At 41.7% G+C, this 17042-nt stretch overlaps 1 protein-coding gene across 1 annotated transcript in view; it reads right to left on the reverse strand.

Annotated features, from left to right (window-relative positions):
* Nucleotides 1-17042, reverse strand: part of T265_05210 (hypothetical protein) — a gene marked incomplete at both ends in the record, with an annotated part of 90585 nt that overhangs the window by 43254 nt on the left and 30289 nt on the right. The window contains 2 exons of the mRNA XM_009170154.1: nucleotides 5921-6044; nucleotides 15114-15499. Of these exons, the coding sequence (XP_009168418.1) occupies nucleotides 5921-6044; nucleotides 15114-15499 (510 nt within the window). The remainder of the gene's footprint in view (nucleotides 1-5920; nucleotides 6045-15113; nucleotides 15500-17042) is intronic.

Consider the following 17042-nt stretch of genomic DNA (forward strand, 5'->3'; position numbering starts at 1 on the left):
TGGCAACGGTCTGGCAATTTGTCAGTCTATATCTAGTGAAACGCTTGCGAGGGTAACATATTGAGTGGCTTGCTTTTTAAATAAAAATGATCGCAACGTAAATAATCACGAAGATGGTCCTGTTCGTCTGAAAACGGTGTCCGGTAGAGAATACTAGTTGACAGATCGTGAAAACGAACAGTTCGCTGAATGTTCACGATAGCTTAATGTGGGTGGCTGGGGTACAAATAATGTCATGGAGGTATTGAGAGCGATTAACACATCAGAAACAATGCAGTGTGCATCGTACTTTGTTTTTTCACTGAGCCCTGTTACACTTATTAAGAAACCATTCTAAACTCAGCGCCTCCGACTGTGACCCTTGACATCATCAGATTCTGGAGGACGATGAAACAGGTCATTTCAGGCGAACGTAAGGAAACCTAAAACTACAAAAGAACAGCACCTCACCTACTTATGACGACCCCTTGAACACAAGTGGAGCGTTTGTGAAACATTTACCATAGTCCGAGAATAACGAGGAATAAACATAACCTGCTTATCGATATGTTCATAAACTGTTATTAGTGGAGTGTACGCCCTGGATTGGTGGTTCTGAATGGACAGACAGATACAGCAACAACACCAAGGGCACGATACCATTATACCTGTGAGTTCCTGAAGCCCCTGACATCCTGACCTCGAAAACTACATGGATCATCGCGATTAGAACCCACTGTTGTGTTTTTTGTTCTGTCTTGAGTTTGTGAACTGTTCATTTTATAACATCGAACTTAGAAAATCCGCCTTGGAACACGTAGTTGACCATAGCACACAGTCAAAGTGCTTGGAAGCTGTAGGAACATCCGCACCAACAGATTATTGGCAACTTTTTCACAGTGTCTGCGTATTAGCGGAGATAAGCGAAAATATATGGAGAACAAATAAACCTATTTTAAAATATGACCAGAACGGTAACGCAGATCAATGTGACGAAGTAAACCTCTCTTTAGAACGGATGCGTAAACACAAAACCTGATTTACTCGACCTACAGTGTTCAGTGAACCAACCAAAAGCCAGTGGCATTTCGAATCGGATAAGGCTGTGTCCCTGTGGTAAATTCGGTCCTAAAGGAATACAGAAGATGAAACGTCAATTTTTGAAGGTCGCCAGAGTGAGGACGTGGTGTAGAAGCTTTATGCGGCTTATGCGCGAGTAAATTAATGGACAAGTTGGAAATTTTCTAGGTCCGGTGGATTAAAAGGGGAAATTTGCGTAATTTAGTATCTCGGCAATCGGTCGGTAAATTTACGGCCTGACATCTGCATCCTGAACGAAGTATCGCTTGGCTTGCCGGTGCACATGTTGACTACTGCTTGAGTGGGTGAATGAACGCAGTGATTATCAATTGGGGTTTCTGCTTACCCTGTTACCATGGTGAGCGCTCATTTTCACTCTCACAGAAGCGTTGATTGTTGTATTTTGGCAGCTTGCGTGAGCAACCTGGAATGATTACCTGACATTGTGGGTGGGCAGTAGCTCCCTGGAGGTTACAAGTTCCATCTTGGAAGAAGTTTGTGTGGAGGCCTAACCACATCAGTTTAAATATCTACCTTAAACTTACTATGCGGATGCTATCGGTATTTAATACACAGATCTCATCTAGTGCCATATTCGATTGGCGAAGCGTACCTTTGCTGAATGAACTTTTATTTTCAGATAAGACCACCGTCAAAGAGTATTTCATCAGTCGTCAGCTTCGGAGCTTCAGTCCTTAGGAACATGCCCGAACACGAGGAAGTACAACACAAAGGCGATCGTTACCGAAATTCAGTTCAATAAAGCATATTCACAAGTGGAGTTCGTTGTAACTTATACGCCAAAGATGCACAAGCTATTGCACCAATATCTTCAGATAACCGAATAAATGTGATATCTTGGATCGTTGGAGGCACAAGACCGAGCTAGGCTTAAAAGGCAAGATGAGCAAAAATGGTTCCAACAAGAGCTGTTTGGTGCACATTTTCACAGTGACTATGGAAGGTGAAACCATCCATTGGATCGTGTTTTCTCAATTAAAAGAAAACTACTTTTGGTTTATTTAAATTGCACATACATATGATGTGACTGCTCATAGGACGATGGCTTCGGTGCCTTGTCCGACCAACCACGCACGATTAGACGCTGGGGAAACCGAGTTCCAGCCGACATAGCCCGGCGGATCATTTCAGCACTCACATTTGACCACCAAGTCAAGGTGGCAACTCCTTATGGATATTGTTGGCGTCAGGTGTATACCATTCACTAGTTTTCGCACTCACGTCCTAAGGAGGATAGAAATAACACAGTCACAGATAGAACATTTTCGACAAACTCTGCTTCTAATCACCAACAGCGCCACATGTAAACAAGATGCATTTTGGTGGAACTGGTCGAATAATAAGCAAAGTTGATAAACAATAATGGTGAGGTCAAATGAATTGGAATAAAAACCACCAATGTATGGTATTGCTCCTTTGGTGAGACCCATCAATAAATTCACCAACCGTTTTCCTAACATTCATGACGGGAGAAGTAACGCTCCTCACCAAATGAATAAAAACGGAGTTTTTGAAAAGCTTAGGCTCAGGGCCAAGGAGCACAGTTGGTAACGTCGGATATAACTATTTCACTACGACAAGTAATATCCGATTGAAAAATCACATAAAAAATACACCAGACGTTATTAAAATCGGCAAACAGCTTCACAAGGCACATGGAGTTCCTTCTTCCTAACATGAAGTGGCACCAAACGGAGAGGAAATTTGGCTGTCTCACCATCAACAACGTCAGGTCAAAGGAAACAGCATTCCAATCAGCACTCAATCAAAATAGTTACTCAGCCAAATAAATAAGAATAACCTAATCGTTTCAAGCATCACCCAAAGTACAAAAGTCAATATGCAGTAGCGAAATTCCACAGAACTCAGCAACGCGAAAAGCGAACAAACAATGCGTATTCAGGAAAATAGAGAACACTGCTCCGTTAGTAGGTAAATACACATAATGATAGCACGCCGGTTTCACTGCCCTGGAAATCAAAATACTGAAAAGCTGCTAAAAGAGTGGCAAAATACGATTTCCTTTATGATTCAGCTATCAATAGTGAATTACCATAGGCTTTTATCTTTGCCGCCTAGAGGATGCACATCAGGTGGATGAGCTGCAAACTCTATTGCCTCTTTTCCGATTAGCAAAATGTACAGGGATACTGAATAACTAATAGTTATCTCCCATTCATGAGTTTAATGGAGTAAAAGACGGCTCCAATCCCTCGACCGAAGAACACAATCCGATCGGAGTTGGAGTTATTTAAAATAGAGTGGAATTAAATCGGAACAGCGGAGAGTACAGGAGAGTCAACAACTGTTATAAAGTGGAATTAAAAAAGAGACAGGTTTTTATAAAAATAATATGTTGATCTGGAGCATAGTTTGGTAACAGTGTCTTCCTAAGCTATATGAACGCCAAAAATGATCGAAAGATGTCAGAAGGCCTGATACAACAAGAGGACACATGCTTGGGGTCACGTAAGGTAAACCAGGGACGGCGATTGACCAGAAGTTGAGTGTCTTAGAAAAGTGGAAAACTCAGTGCGAAACAAAGGGTCTCCAATGTTCACCAAAAAGAAAACAGAGAACTATTAAGTCAAAAGAGTGAGACCTGTAATAAACGCAACAGAGTCTGGGATTCAGTGGCGTTGGTTTAGGCGTTAGAAATATGTAGGGAATGAATCTGTATTGCTCAAACTAAGGGGTTTTTCATGTGGTTCGACTTATTCATACCAGTTACACATAGTTCATTAACATTGACGTAGCTACAAGTATCAGTCAACCAGACTCGACGCTGTTAATCCAACCCATTTCGCAAATGAATCACTCTTCAAGGGAGCCCACAGCAAGCATTTCTTGTCAAGATTCTATTGGAGTCAATCAAGCAAGACCACCTCCACTTCCTCAGAGGATTTATGCAGCCTTTTCAGGATTCACCAAAAGATATGACAGCATAGTTACTTTAGATCGATTAAGCTAGCGACGCAAGCTAAGGCAGCGATAGTTCCTATACCAATGAAAAGCTGGTGAAATTGGTGCGAAAGGGTAAAAGTTGAATCGAAAACCTTGTCATTGCTATTCGGCAAATGCATGATGCATCTCCATACTGCAAAGGATGTAAAACAGCTAAGGTTCCCCCTACCCGACGACACTCCATTATCCCCATGTTCAGGATGGCTACGGCAGAAAATTCATGCACTGCTTTTTGCTTTTAAGCTACTATGCTTTGTATGCCAGCTGAGATGAAAACATCAGTCACAACAAACCAGCGGGAAATGCTAGGGAAACCTTGTAATTGAATCCTGAGGGAGAAACATCATTGCAAATAGTAGTAGTAGACGTCAGCATAATTTCGGATGAGCGCGGAGTGACTGTGTGGGATGAGAAGAAATGGAAGTATGGTGCTGATGAATATTCCCCCGCAATAACCTCAGCCTTACGTGCTATCGGTTGTGATGACTTTTTAGTGGATCAACCGATGATCCTCTCTTTTTCAGGTATCTGTTTTCCTCAATCCGCCAAGGCTTCCCAAGGTCACAATCAGTGACTTGTATTTGCTTGCCATTGTGGGTTCTCTACGTACTTACGACACTTTTATGCGTGGTACATCGCACTGAGTGTAAATTTTTGCCATTTAACCTCACATCAGACCCAGTATGACGGACACTTTGTGCCTGATGTGCGAGTCATGATTGTGCTAGCGCTTACCGCGCCTTAAATAGCATTCAGCATTGTTTGTCCTTTCTACGGCTGCTGGTCTTTACACGCGTGTTTCCATACAAAGTATTCTTACATACGTCGGGATTCATCTTTACTGACTGGAATTGTTGATGGCATGGCTTCGATTGAGACGTTTCTCTCTTTTCTCTCATATTCTATTACCCTTTCGCATTCGTTGCTTGTATTCACTTTTTATGTCTGTGACCATGCTCTTCAAAAATAAATGACAGGAAAAATGCTCTGAGCATTATGTCAGAGCAAGGCGCGAAGTGAGACTGATCCAGCATACCTCGCAAATGTTACGCAACACAAGCTCAGTGCACAATGTCAAATTTCGGTAAGACACTCCGGTTGGTGTTCGAAGGCACGTGTGACATACTGCGGGATTTCCAACTACGCGCCAGCCGAATCACCCAGGTCCCATCCAGGAGATCGCAAAGATCCCAAAGCATACCCATTAACTGTATAAGGTCACATTTGTCATTGTAATGTTACTGCCTGTTCCACACACAGTTACGTTAGCAAGCGTTTCGGAAGTAAAAATAACCTTGCTCTTGGTAGACGGTATTGAGGTGTGGCCTAACCATTTCAACCTCAAAAAACCGTTTGCTACTCCATCAGTGATTCGTTACCGTGTATTCGCTTGCGCATCGCTCCATTCTGGGCACGCTGTAGCTAGCAAACTTCAACCATGCCACAAACCCTACAGTGCTTAGATTTGTGAAGACAGGTTAGTAGTGTTTTTTCATGCCAAAGGAAGTATCATATAAGCTTCTTTCATTTAGTTGTACAGTCAGTCTACTCGGAATGCGGCTCCCGGAGCAGACAGTAGAGATTCAGAAGCATGAACTTGTAGCCGTTCCAAACCACGACGGAAGCTGACCCTCAGGTAGAAAGTAGACTCTTAGGGTAGACTTCGAACGATTGCGCAAAATGTTGAGAGATTTTGTCACCAGTCAGCATCCAGGTGAATAAAAAATACCATAAACTTACATCAGTAATTCAAAATAGATGCTTTATTGGGGGACGGCACCAAAACATTCGTCTTAGTTGGCGAGAACATATAAAATAATAGTTTAATGATTGGAGACATATCTCATGCGTCAGGATATGCAGAACTGGAACGTACTTTCGATCGCGGCATACTCTGAAATCCTGGTATAGTTCACCAAAGCCGCCTGTTCGAGACAACGCCGAATCACCTCACGAACTTCCTCAGCAGATGCGGGTGCTCCTGTGTCCTTCATTAGGACCTAAATCAAAATAAGAGCGAATTAAAGCAACCAACAGCCAAATGATTCCAACTGAAGCGATAACAGGATAAGCTTGGAACAAATTCAAACAGACGTCCAAGCAAGTAACAAACCATACTTCGGTTCTCTTTTCACTGGACAATAATGGGCGGAGCGTGACAGGCAAATGAGCTGAACTATACATGATTAGGAGTGTAGACAAAGAGGAAAGAAGTGATACAGGCACCACTCATAGTTGTGAGATGCAGTATTAGACAATGAGTCGGATCAATTTTGTCGTAAGTCCTCAGTTATGCGTTGCTTACACCATCCAACGCCAGAAAAACGGGGATTTCATGAACAGGGAATCGGTGCTTGAGATTATGTTCCACCGGCTCCGTCGGCTTCAATCCACTATCACCACTGCAGAATGGAAACCGGAAATGGATAGACACAGAAACATTTCTGAATTGCTCATACTAAACTGAGAATTTGAAGACGGCTGCGAAGTACTTTCCAGCAACGAGTATGCATAATTTTACCAGTTTCCGTAATGGAAACCTAACCATCAACAATGAAGTATATAGGAACTATGCAACACCTCAATACTTCGCGTTTTCTGCAGCTGTGTTGCGCGAGAAAATACAAATGCATACCAAATGCTGCTGGCTAAAACATAGCTGATTTGTCTTCAGTAAAGATCAGTCTCATCATCATAGACATCATAGACAACAAAGTCAGTGTTGACACGAATGTTTCGAGAGATTGGATGGTTTTCTGTACATCAAATGAATATGAAAGCCTGACGAGATGAAACAGGAACGATTCTACACCCGCGAAAGCAGGCACTTTTACCGAAACCAGTCCTCGCCCAGTCTCGTGAGAAGTGGCCCATTGTTAATTATCCGAACGTTCGCGAAAACTCACTTCACAATACATAAAAAGCCACTCTTCGACTGAAGTTCGTGCTGCACAAGAAAATACTCACTGCCTAACCATGTTGTTGAAACCAGTCTACATGGGCGATAGATCAGAGACAACTGGTTGTTACTACTTCGAACTTCCTCCAAGCAAGTTCCATACTCGGTTGCGCCGCGATATGTTCCCAGTGAAGTGGCTTCCGGATTGCCTTCTATTTTACGTTGGACATATTCTCATTTTCATAACATCCAGCGAAATCTACCAGAAACATTCTGATGCTTCCTACTCCATAGACTCTATTGCATTACCATTTCATATCTAGACCTCCAACCGTCAAACCGACTGGCCGTCTGATGTCAACCAGCGTTTTGATGTCTTTGTTGCCTGTATGTTACCTTATAAGCAATGCGCTTGTATGTAGTAAACGAGCGTTGATTATCATTTCAGGTTCAGTGCTATGTCTCTCGTATACTCCCCATTTCAGTTATTGATCCAGAGCGTTCAGTACTATCATTTTTGACGTTGAGAGTACACAACACAGACGACTAGGGTATCAAGTACAGCCGATATCGATGTCACTGCAGGTGCATCAAAAAGTGAATAACAAGGTAACGAAAATGACATAGTTCGGAGATTTATTTAATTGTGTCTCCGTTCCAGTCATAAAGGAGTCCTATTAATAATAATAATAATAACAATAATAATAATAAAATTGCTATCGTTATTGTTGTATTCTTTCTGTCAGTTGTTCAAAAGTTTGAACACGAAGGTGGTTGAATATTAGATGGATTTGCAATGGCATGAACACAATTCAGTCACACATACAAATAATAATAACAATAATAATAATAAAATTGCTATCGTTATTGTTACTAGTATTCTGTCAGTTGTTCAAAAGTTTGAACACGAAGGTGGTTGAATATTAGATGGATTTGCAATGGCATGAACACAATTCAGTCAGTCACACATACAAACCGACTCGGCTAACAAACCGTGCATCAAAGTGAGCTGTTCCACTTGCTACACCTTCGTGAACCGAGGTTAAGGAGAATGAGGGAATGAGAGCCAGGCGTTGGATTCGATAGCTTAATCGGTCCATTGATGCCAAATGACACGAATATAACATTAAAGAATGAATTGAGCAGTCCGTGATTATCGAAAAAAGAATATATCGTCATTTAGCAAGGATGTGTCGAATAAATTTATCTGTAGATCGACTAGTAAATAAAACTTAGTAAAACTCAAGAAATGTCCACTTCTCTCCACAAAAACTTTCCCAACCCCATAACAACTTGAATGGTGTGCTACCGTTGAGGGTTGCTATCAATAAAGGGAGACAACATATGAAACGATGGACTTGCATCCTGAAACGGAGAAAAGTACTTTCTGTCGAGACTATTTCCGTCTTTTGGGGTGATATAAAAACTCAAGCTAATAAAATGCGTCATGTGAAATCTGATATAGCAAGCTGCACAGACAACGGAAGGCCATACATTCGGACATGAGCTGACCGTCCTCTTTATCGATAGGTCGAATTTCAAGTAATGCCCCCTACGACGTGTAGTCTTACACACACCACATAATCCACTCGTGGGCCAAGTTGGACCATATGGGGATCAACTACGGATGACCGGAAACCATTCAAGACTGCCCTTTTTCTGAGGCAAGCAGCTTACCTCATATCATCGTGAACGACTTGCAGCTCGGTTGGCACAATCTGACACACTAACAGAGAAAAACTTGAAAGTGAATGAGCGGCCAGCACACTTTTCCCACACTTTTTCAACACGCAAAAGTGGTAGCCATTGGGGGACACCAAAAAGGAAAAACCTCAAGATGACGTACTCGTTCGAGCAAACTCAAAGTCAACTTGAGCGCTCCCTCGGGACGGCCAAAAGGAAAATAATAGCGAAATTCAGTTATCTGTTTTTCCAATAGCGCGTACAGTCTTTGCCGAATTTCCAGAAACAATTCACGTTCTTCGTGGAGGACAGTTCGTACATTTGAATCTTGACTGAAAGAAAGATAGGGCATGTATTCAATGTTGTACGCGATGATAGAATTTGTGGCCAACGAATATAAACAAAAATGGTTTGGTGAAATTTGTAACTTATGAATATCGGGACGGGTATGTCAAATCAAAAAGACCAAAAACCACTGACAACTGTCTGCTTCTTGACTCGCTTATCCCATGGAACAGATCCTCCGTACCACCGAATATATCCATGTTGTTTGCAGACTGGCAAGCACAAACGTAAACGAAATATGGTGTATATTAGTGCAATGGCGTCGCTTATATACGTCGAAATACGTATTTCGGTATATCAGCTGCCAAAGACCTCATCAACAACAATCGTTCACGAAACCATCAGTTCCGAAAAAAACTCAAGGGCTGCTCAAAATAATGTGATGTAAGGATGATTTTAGCATGCGGTTTAAGAGGCCGACTAATTCGCGAAAAAAAAGATAAGCCGAAATAACTCCTTCAGGCATACGAAAAGCCTGTTGTTGTTGTTATTACTGCTTGTGAAAACAAATTAGTAACTGTAAAAGCGCTGGTGGATAGCGACGATAGTAATCTATGCAAATTCAGGACGGTACGTGACACTGTTGCTCCTCGTCTGATCCGAACTCCCACTCACTTCATTGAGGCTTATTGCAATGCGACTTGTTCGAATTTGATTTATCAATAGAATTTGGAATCCGAACAAAGGAATTCGAAACCATTGTTCTACAAGTCTTAGCCGCATCCACATGGAATCCACATATATCGAGAAGCTCGCATGAGGCTTCATCAAATTAGACTTACATAAGCAAACACTGTTCGTAAGATCAAAGCCAACCAACAAAATGATGACCATGTTGTTTTAGCATTCAGTGACATAGAGGAGACGTATACTATTAGTCAGATTGTATTCCACACAGAGTACGAGCAACCTTCGATATACGGGACAAACTGACCAAGTAAGTATTGTTAGATCGGACAGTGTTAACTGGAACCAAAGTAGATGCTCATTCCTTGAACAACAGAATCCATGTATACGGTGTGATGAACAAAAACTTTTACCGAGCGTCGAATATACACATCATTTTTATCTGTCTCCCCGCCTAATATTGAGGGGACGTTGTTAAATTTGACCGAATATATTGATTATCCATTTCGTTTCTTCTTCTTCCGCCTCCTCCTCCCAAGAAACAACTAACTTCCCGAGGGTCCTGCTACCGACAACGTCGCTACAACTTTTGAGGCTCCAAGTCCTCAAGACGTCACCTAGTGAGCCTCCGTGAGAGTCATCTTGATTAAATTTCACTGTGTCATTGTGCATCTTTTATTTATACAGGTATCCGAATATGGGAATATCGTTTCTCCGTAATTTTCATGTTGTTTAGTAAAAGTGAAAAAACAAAGATGACAACTCGAAGATTCCCATTTAACTGGTATTGCTAGGACGTCTTCTCATAAAATATACGTTCCACTTTGGTACTCACAATTTTGTGTAGCTTCGCGGATCCTACAGAAAACTAAACAGAGGCGTTAACCCAGTATAAAGAGCAAACGATTATGGGACCGATGGTTGAATGAATGTGGCAGACAAAGATTAGGTGGCTCTCAGTGTACCTGTTTATCCAATGTGATTGGAAGATGAGTAAAATCACTAGGATCGGATAGGTAGGTGAGAGATGTGATTATCAGTATACTATCAAGAGAATGCTTAACATTTTGGGGGAAAACCTTGCTTTCTTACAACAAAGGGAAATAGTATTACTGTCCTCCGAGCATCCACTCAAGTAGCAAGAGAGTGAAATCCAAAAACGGCAAGTTACACCCTCTTTAGAAGCATTGCGCAATTCGACTGCTTAATTCACAAAAAAAACTGATGAGCAAACCATATGCTAAACATACTACAAGATCCTGGAATATTTCACTAGCAGTCGCGATGAACTTTTTAGGATAGAAACCTGGATACGACACAATTCTACGTTAAGGTGAATCGATTGCTAATCAAAATCTGACATGAATCTTGAACATTGATATACGGTGCAGTACATCCCAACTTGAAATCTAGCCAGCTTGAAAGTTCAACCGAAACATTCTAAGCTTCCTGCCATCTCAACGCTTTTACTTCCACCAGCTCCAACTAACCGGATGCAACCGTGCAAGAAGAAATACATAAGCGAGCATCATTCTTTACTGCACCACAAGTAAGAATACGTAGTTGGCACAAGTCAAAACAGTCGGAGGAGGGTCCCGTTCACCCTCGCAAACCAACCTATTTAGTATGTAAGTGTGAATGATGTTCGGATCATTTTAGACCCGCTTCGGAGTTCAATCTGGATGAGATGTGAATCACCAGCTTCAGAGTAGTATGAGAACGCACGATGCCCCCAAGAAAGGGTAAATTTAGCCTTCAAGACAAGCGATTCAGCTTGTAGAAAGTGTCTTTATACAAAATAATGGCTTTCCTTGTGCCTCGGGTCCATTTCGACATGATGTGAAAAGTTCCTCGTACCCATTTGAATACTCTTAGAAATGTGTTTTTCTAGCTACCTCAAATAACATGTTTAGTGTTTTGGTCTTTTGTCTACAACCGAATGCAGAAGTATACACATGCTCCCAGCTTCCGGCGAACAGATTCAACATGAAAGAAGTTTGAGATCCGAGATTTCGCTTATTGACTAAAAATGCCTTAATAAAATAAAACTCCACGAAAATTGGCACATTGAAGCAAACTGGAAATAATCAAAGTAGGCGTTATCAATACCTCTGTGAAATGTTTGCCAAACTAGTTGTCGTTTGCGACGCAGGCCAAACTGAATAACGATCCGTAATAAATACCAAAACCCTGGACAAAATTGAGCATTCCGTCAGATGACACTCAAAACCATGATAATCAGAACTTATGACCGCGTTTTCGTACAAGTTATGGAAAAAAAAACTCCACCAGTATTTCCAGTAGAGCAAAAGTATGTAAGTGCTGGAGGTATGCTTTGAGAATACTTTCATACTGCAACACGAAGTTGGTTTTGCAATACTCTGTTATAAAGCAATCCTTCAAACATTGGGATCTATTGAGAAGGGCACACCTAGGTTACATAAAATGAAGACAAACAATTCCGAGCACTGAAATGGTCGTCGAAAACGATCATTTTCGTGTAATTCTCATCCAAATGGATCAAAGTACATGATCATTTAAGAATGCAACCACTGCGGACAGTCTCAGTACATGCAATGGTGAACTATAATAATCTAGAGTCGCCTAGGAATGTCTGCATTTTCATGTCACGAGGCAAAGGAGGAGGAGTAATATCAAAGGTACATACACACAGTCATGCTGCCTGTGACATACAGTCGCGAAACGTGGACGCTGTCAGGGCATCAAATGATACCGACAAACGTTAAAATCAAAAAGCGGAAATAGGAGTTAACGAAGCAAAGCAAACGGAAGATGCCGTCTCAAGAAGCAGGGGTAGATATGATAAGTGTTTGTCAAGAAAAGACAGTAGAGCCAATGGTGATTGCAACAAATGCAAAAACTTCACTTGCGAATCACACAGTTGCACAATCACATAGTGTTCCTCCTGGATATATAGGACATTTTCCAAATTACATAACATTATTTTTCCCATTGGGTTTACTGCAGTCCTGGGGGGGGGGGCAACGGGCCAACGCAACCTATTGATCTGTGTACTGAGCTATAGGCAGATAAACAGTCTTGACGTAAGCTTATGAAGAGAACAGGAACCAGGTTGACGGAAACCCGGGGACTGTGCCTACCTGATGAGCCCCAAGAAGGGCGAAACCGGTCGTGGGCTGTCGATGGATTTTCACCAACCTTATGAGTAGTACATTACAAAGATATACATGTATCGCAATATTTCAAATATCGTAGCAACTGAAACATGAGGCGGCCTGGTGCAGCACATTAAGTTGCCTGAGAACATCATAAACGAGAGATTCAGCTGGGTTCCAGGTGAGTCTCTCTAAAGAACCAAATTACTTTGCAAATGAGTGTATATTCGCTAATTTCGTGCAATTTGGTTTCAAGTAGAACATAAGGTTGACGGAAACCCGGGGACTGTGCCTACCTGATGAGCCCCAAGAAGGGCGAAACCGGTCGTGGGCTGTCGATGGATTTTCACCAACCTTATGAGTAGTACATTACAAAGATAGAACAGGAACCTGATAACTGCCCATTCACCTTCCCAGTGACTACAAAAAAATATATGGACATTTTGGTGAACAGTTAGCAGTTGTGAACTCCAAATGCTGAATCTCGAAGTCTTTTTTCACTAGAGTAAAATAGGTCGATTTGTATCGGGAAGCATCTGAAACATACCAAGAGCGTATACAATCTATTCAACAGAGCTTTCAATTCTGCACTCAAAAGAACGCCCGTGAAAAGAAAGCAATAACTGGGGTGGGGATACTGGGGATTTGCATTTCGGATCAAAGTTGTCCGGGAAAACCATAAACAGTAGCCAGGCCTTGAGTATCCCCTAAGGATTAATATCGGCCTTTCATGGTTGAAGAATCCCTCCAGGGAATTCTGAGCACAATTTATTGCGATTGTCTCAACAAGCCGTATACAATGAGGGGAAAACTGTTGGTGTTTACAATCACTGCTTGATTGCTTTGGCAGACAGCCATCCCGAAGCCTCTCAGATGTGTTTACACTTACTAATCATGCAAATTCAGGGTACTGAAATACTTCTCAAAGGAACTGAGCTGAATTTATCTAAAACACCATCAATCATATCTCAAGAGTTCAGCAAAGACACACGCATAGAGAAAGGCGACTGAAGTGTATACACGTGTGCATATGTAGATGTGTGCGCAGCATAACAATATTGGCAATGGTATGTGGCTGGAAGATGACAGAGAAGAGCAAACGCACTAGCCTGTTAGTATATCTATCCGTGTGTGTAAACCAAAACACTGCTGGTCCCTTTGGGCGCTGTTTCGAATTCCCCTCTCTACTTTTCCTTCCTACATATCGAGAGATGTCCTGTCAAACAGATGGAAAACGTCAGGTAATCCTGCCAAACACAGATAAAAATTCTGAGAGCTGTAGTCGTGTGTGATGCAGTAACAAGGTGAGATATCACGGTTGACTAAATCGCTATCAGGTTAGAGCGCTAATCCGAAAAAAACAGTAAATTAGAAGTCGGTCTATTCATATACTAAGTCATTTTTTCGTAAACTATCGATGACAAAGTGCAATTTCCTGATGGTTCTGAAGAGGGGTGGACGGCCATTGCACCACAATAACTTGTAGAGACATCGGTTTCAGAAAAACGGTAGACCACAGCTTGCCATTATTAGTGACCCTGATGCACTCGATGGTTTTTGGTGGAGTAAATTGAGAAACACCTATTATTATTATTATATACTCTCCAAAAACCAGAATAGCGTGTTCCTTTGAAAAAATACCCCAACGAAAAGGGACGAACAACAAGTAATGCATTCCTGAAGTTCGCTAGTTTTCCGGTAGGTCTACAAGCACACAGAAATGCTGACAAATATAGGCATTAAACAGTGTCTAATAGGCGCTAAAAGCCAAATGTTCTCATTAAGTCGCGCACCAGGAACATTGGACCAAACTAATGCCACTCAGCTTGAGTAAAGCCAGCAGTCAAAAGTAAAAAAGTAGGTTCTTATCATTAACCACATGGGAGCCAGACTGAGAGACCATACGAACTGATCGGGATTATGGGCTTGCATTATTCGACAGTATAGATACTGGGACACTATGTCATCAATAAGGATGATAGTTAAGCTCAAAATACGGGGAGTGTTGCGTGAGGAACCACGTGAATTACTGAGATCCTCCCAGAGGTAGCTCCAAGGTGACAGAAGGTAGTTGACTTTCCCTAGGAGGCCACAAACTGAGTGACTGTTGTTAAAAACTTCTAGAAATAACACCTTTTCAAAAGTTCCTACTTAGGGAATGAGGTTACTGAAGTGCCTGGTGGATCGGAGTTCACACAACAAATGTGCCAAGTGTATGCTGAAAGAAATGCCAATGAATTACTTGTATCAAACTGCTTCAAACAAAATAGCTTAACTGAAAGAAGCCGACCTGTGTGACCCAACCCTATTCATTGAATAAGCCACACATGGAAGCTTGCGAACAAAAATTATTCATTGAAGGTCATCGTCCCACATACATATGGTGATACGATAACAGAATTGAAAAAAGCAGCCTGAAATCCAGTCTGCGAGACGTACGCGTTTCCAAATACGTGACAACAGCAGAAGGCATACGAATAATGCACCAGAGCCGGATCTATCATTATCCCTTGTTCCGCACGGTCGAGCAGATCTGATAGATAGCATAAATGCCTATGGCAACCACGAACTCCGTAACGTGCACAATATTCATCCAAAATGAACATTTGACTGGGACTAAACCAACCCAGCGAAACGTATGGGTCTTTCATTCGTTGTTCCAACGATCGTGATTGTAACAGACGAAAAAGTTGTGCGTGATTGATGCGCCACGATTCGACACTGACAAACTCGTCTAAACCATGTTTGCGAGCTCGATCAACGTCTGAAAGGGAAAGAGATGGGAGGGTGTCGGATCAAGTAATAAGTATGCAAATCATCGGCACGAAAATGTTGACCGTACGCAGCTCGCGAAGGGTGGGAAAATTCAAACGTAAAAATAACCACTCGGTTTTCCCTGACGCAAGCAAGGCTTTCTCTGAATGTTGGAAGGTGGGCAACATAAAAAGTCCTTTCCGTTGTGCCTAGGAGATGACAACGGAAAAATTTTGGTCTTCTAGCGTAATCGTAATCAATTAACAAATCGACCAAATGCACAACACAACTCCATGGCATGGTAGTAGACAGGGTTCACGTAGTGATAAGCGATGAGGTGTATGAGGTGGGAAATGAAGCAAACTTTGAAATTAGATTCCGTTTCTCATCCGTACATAATTTATTGTGCAAACAGAAAAAAAAGGTTGAGAATGGATGGCTGTATTAAATTATCCCCTCAATGAACTAAACGTTGGACTATTAGGCAGAAAGGCAACTGCTCACAGAAAGGTGCTTCAAAATGCTTTCCTGAATGGTTCTACGGATGATTTCCACTTTATAATGGGTAGACCTCCTGTCTGCGTCTCCTGAAAGGTGTTCCGGAAATCACATAATACTATCGAGGCCACCAGTAATGCTGTCTTGTTATAGGGTATTGGGAGCTGATAATTAGGTTTGTGGACTTCTTTATGTACGGGGTCTATAGAAAAGGAATTCCAGGTCCGATACCAATTCGCTTAACGATAGTGTTGGCGATACCAATAGGAGGTAGGGAGAGCAGGAAATAGAACCAAATGATATTTGGTACATCCCCAGTTTCTAGCATGTACAGCGATTTATTCCCATCCTCCGGTATAAATCTTCCTTAGTCTGTGTGTATAGTAATAATTCAGGTACAGCGAAACAACTAGTATCATATGGAATGAAAATACGAATGTGCCAATAAACGTACAAAGATATTGAAATCATGCCCAAACATAATAAATGTAGTGAGCTAACTCATTACGGTAAAACAGACCGGCCACGTTAGTTACTCCTTCTCAAGAAGAAACATCTTACTCGTTTGTTGATTACAGTACTGCTTGTTACTTGTTTCGTTGTCCGGTTGGTCTGCATTCAAAGTCAGGTGCTGGAAATTTGAGGATTGAAATTCCTTTCAAAGAAAACATTAAACTCAGAAGAGACTCCAAAAGTCCCACGACTGAATTAGAGGACCGCTCACGATCCTTACCATAAATTCATCACCTCCCAATTCCTCTGTAACCTTTGAGGTTTGCATCACCTCCCAATTCCTCTGTAACCTGTTGAGGTTTGGTGGCATCAAAGTAATGTACCAAGTAAATTTGATATTATATTTTAACCTAACCGAAAGCCCCTTGAACACACATACTCTGATTGTCTGAGGATATAACTTCAGGACTCTGAAGCCCAGCTGGAATGTCTCGAAACATCGATTAAGAAGGATCAGTCGAGATGTTATCTGTTCCTCAATTGTAGACAGAACCAATCTTGGAGATTTTTGCGACAAGCCGTCTTCAAAAACTCTTGGTAGG

Source organism: Opisthorchis viverrini (assembly GCF_000715545.1).
Source record: "Opisthorchis viverrini unplaced genomic scaffold opera_v5_94, whole genome shotgun sequence".
In the NCBI taxonomy this organism is placed as follows: domain Eukaryota; kingdom Metazoa; phylum Platyhelminthes; class Trematoda; order Opisthorchiida; family Opisthorchiidae; genus Opisthorchis; species Opisthorchis viverrini.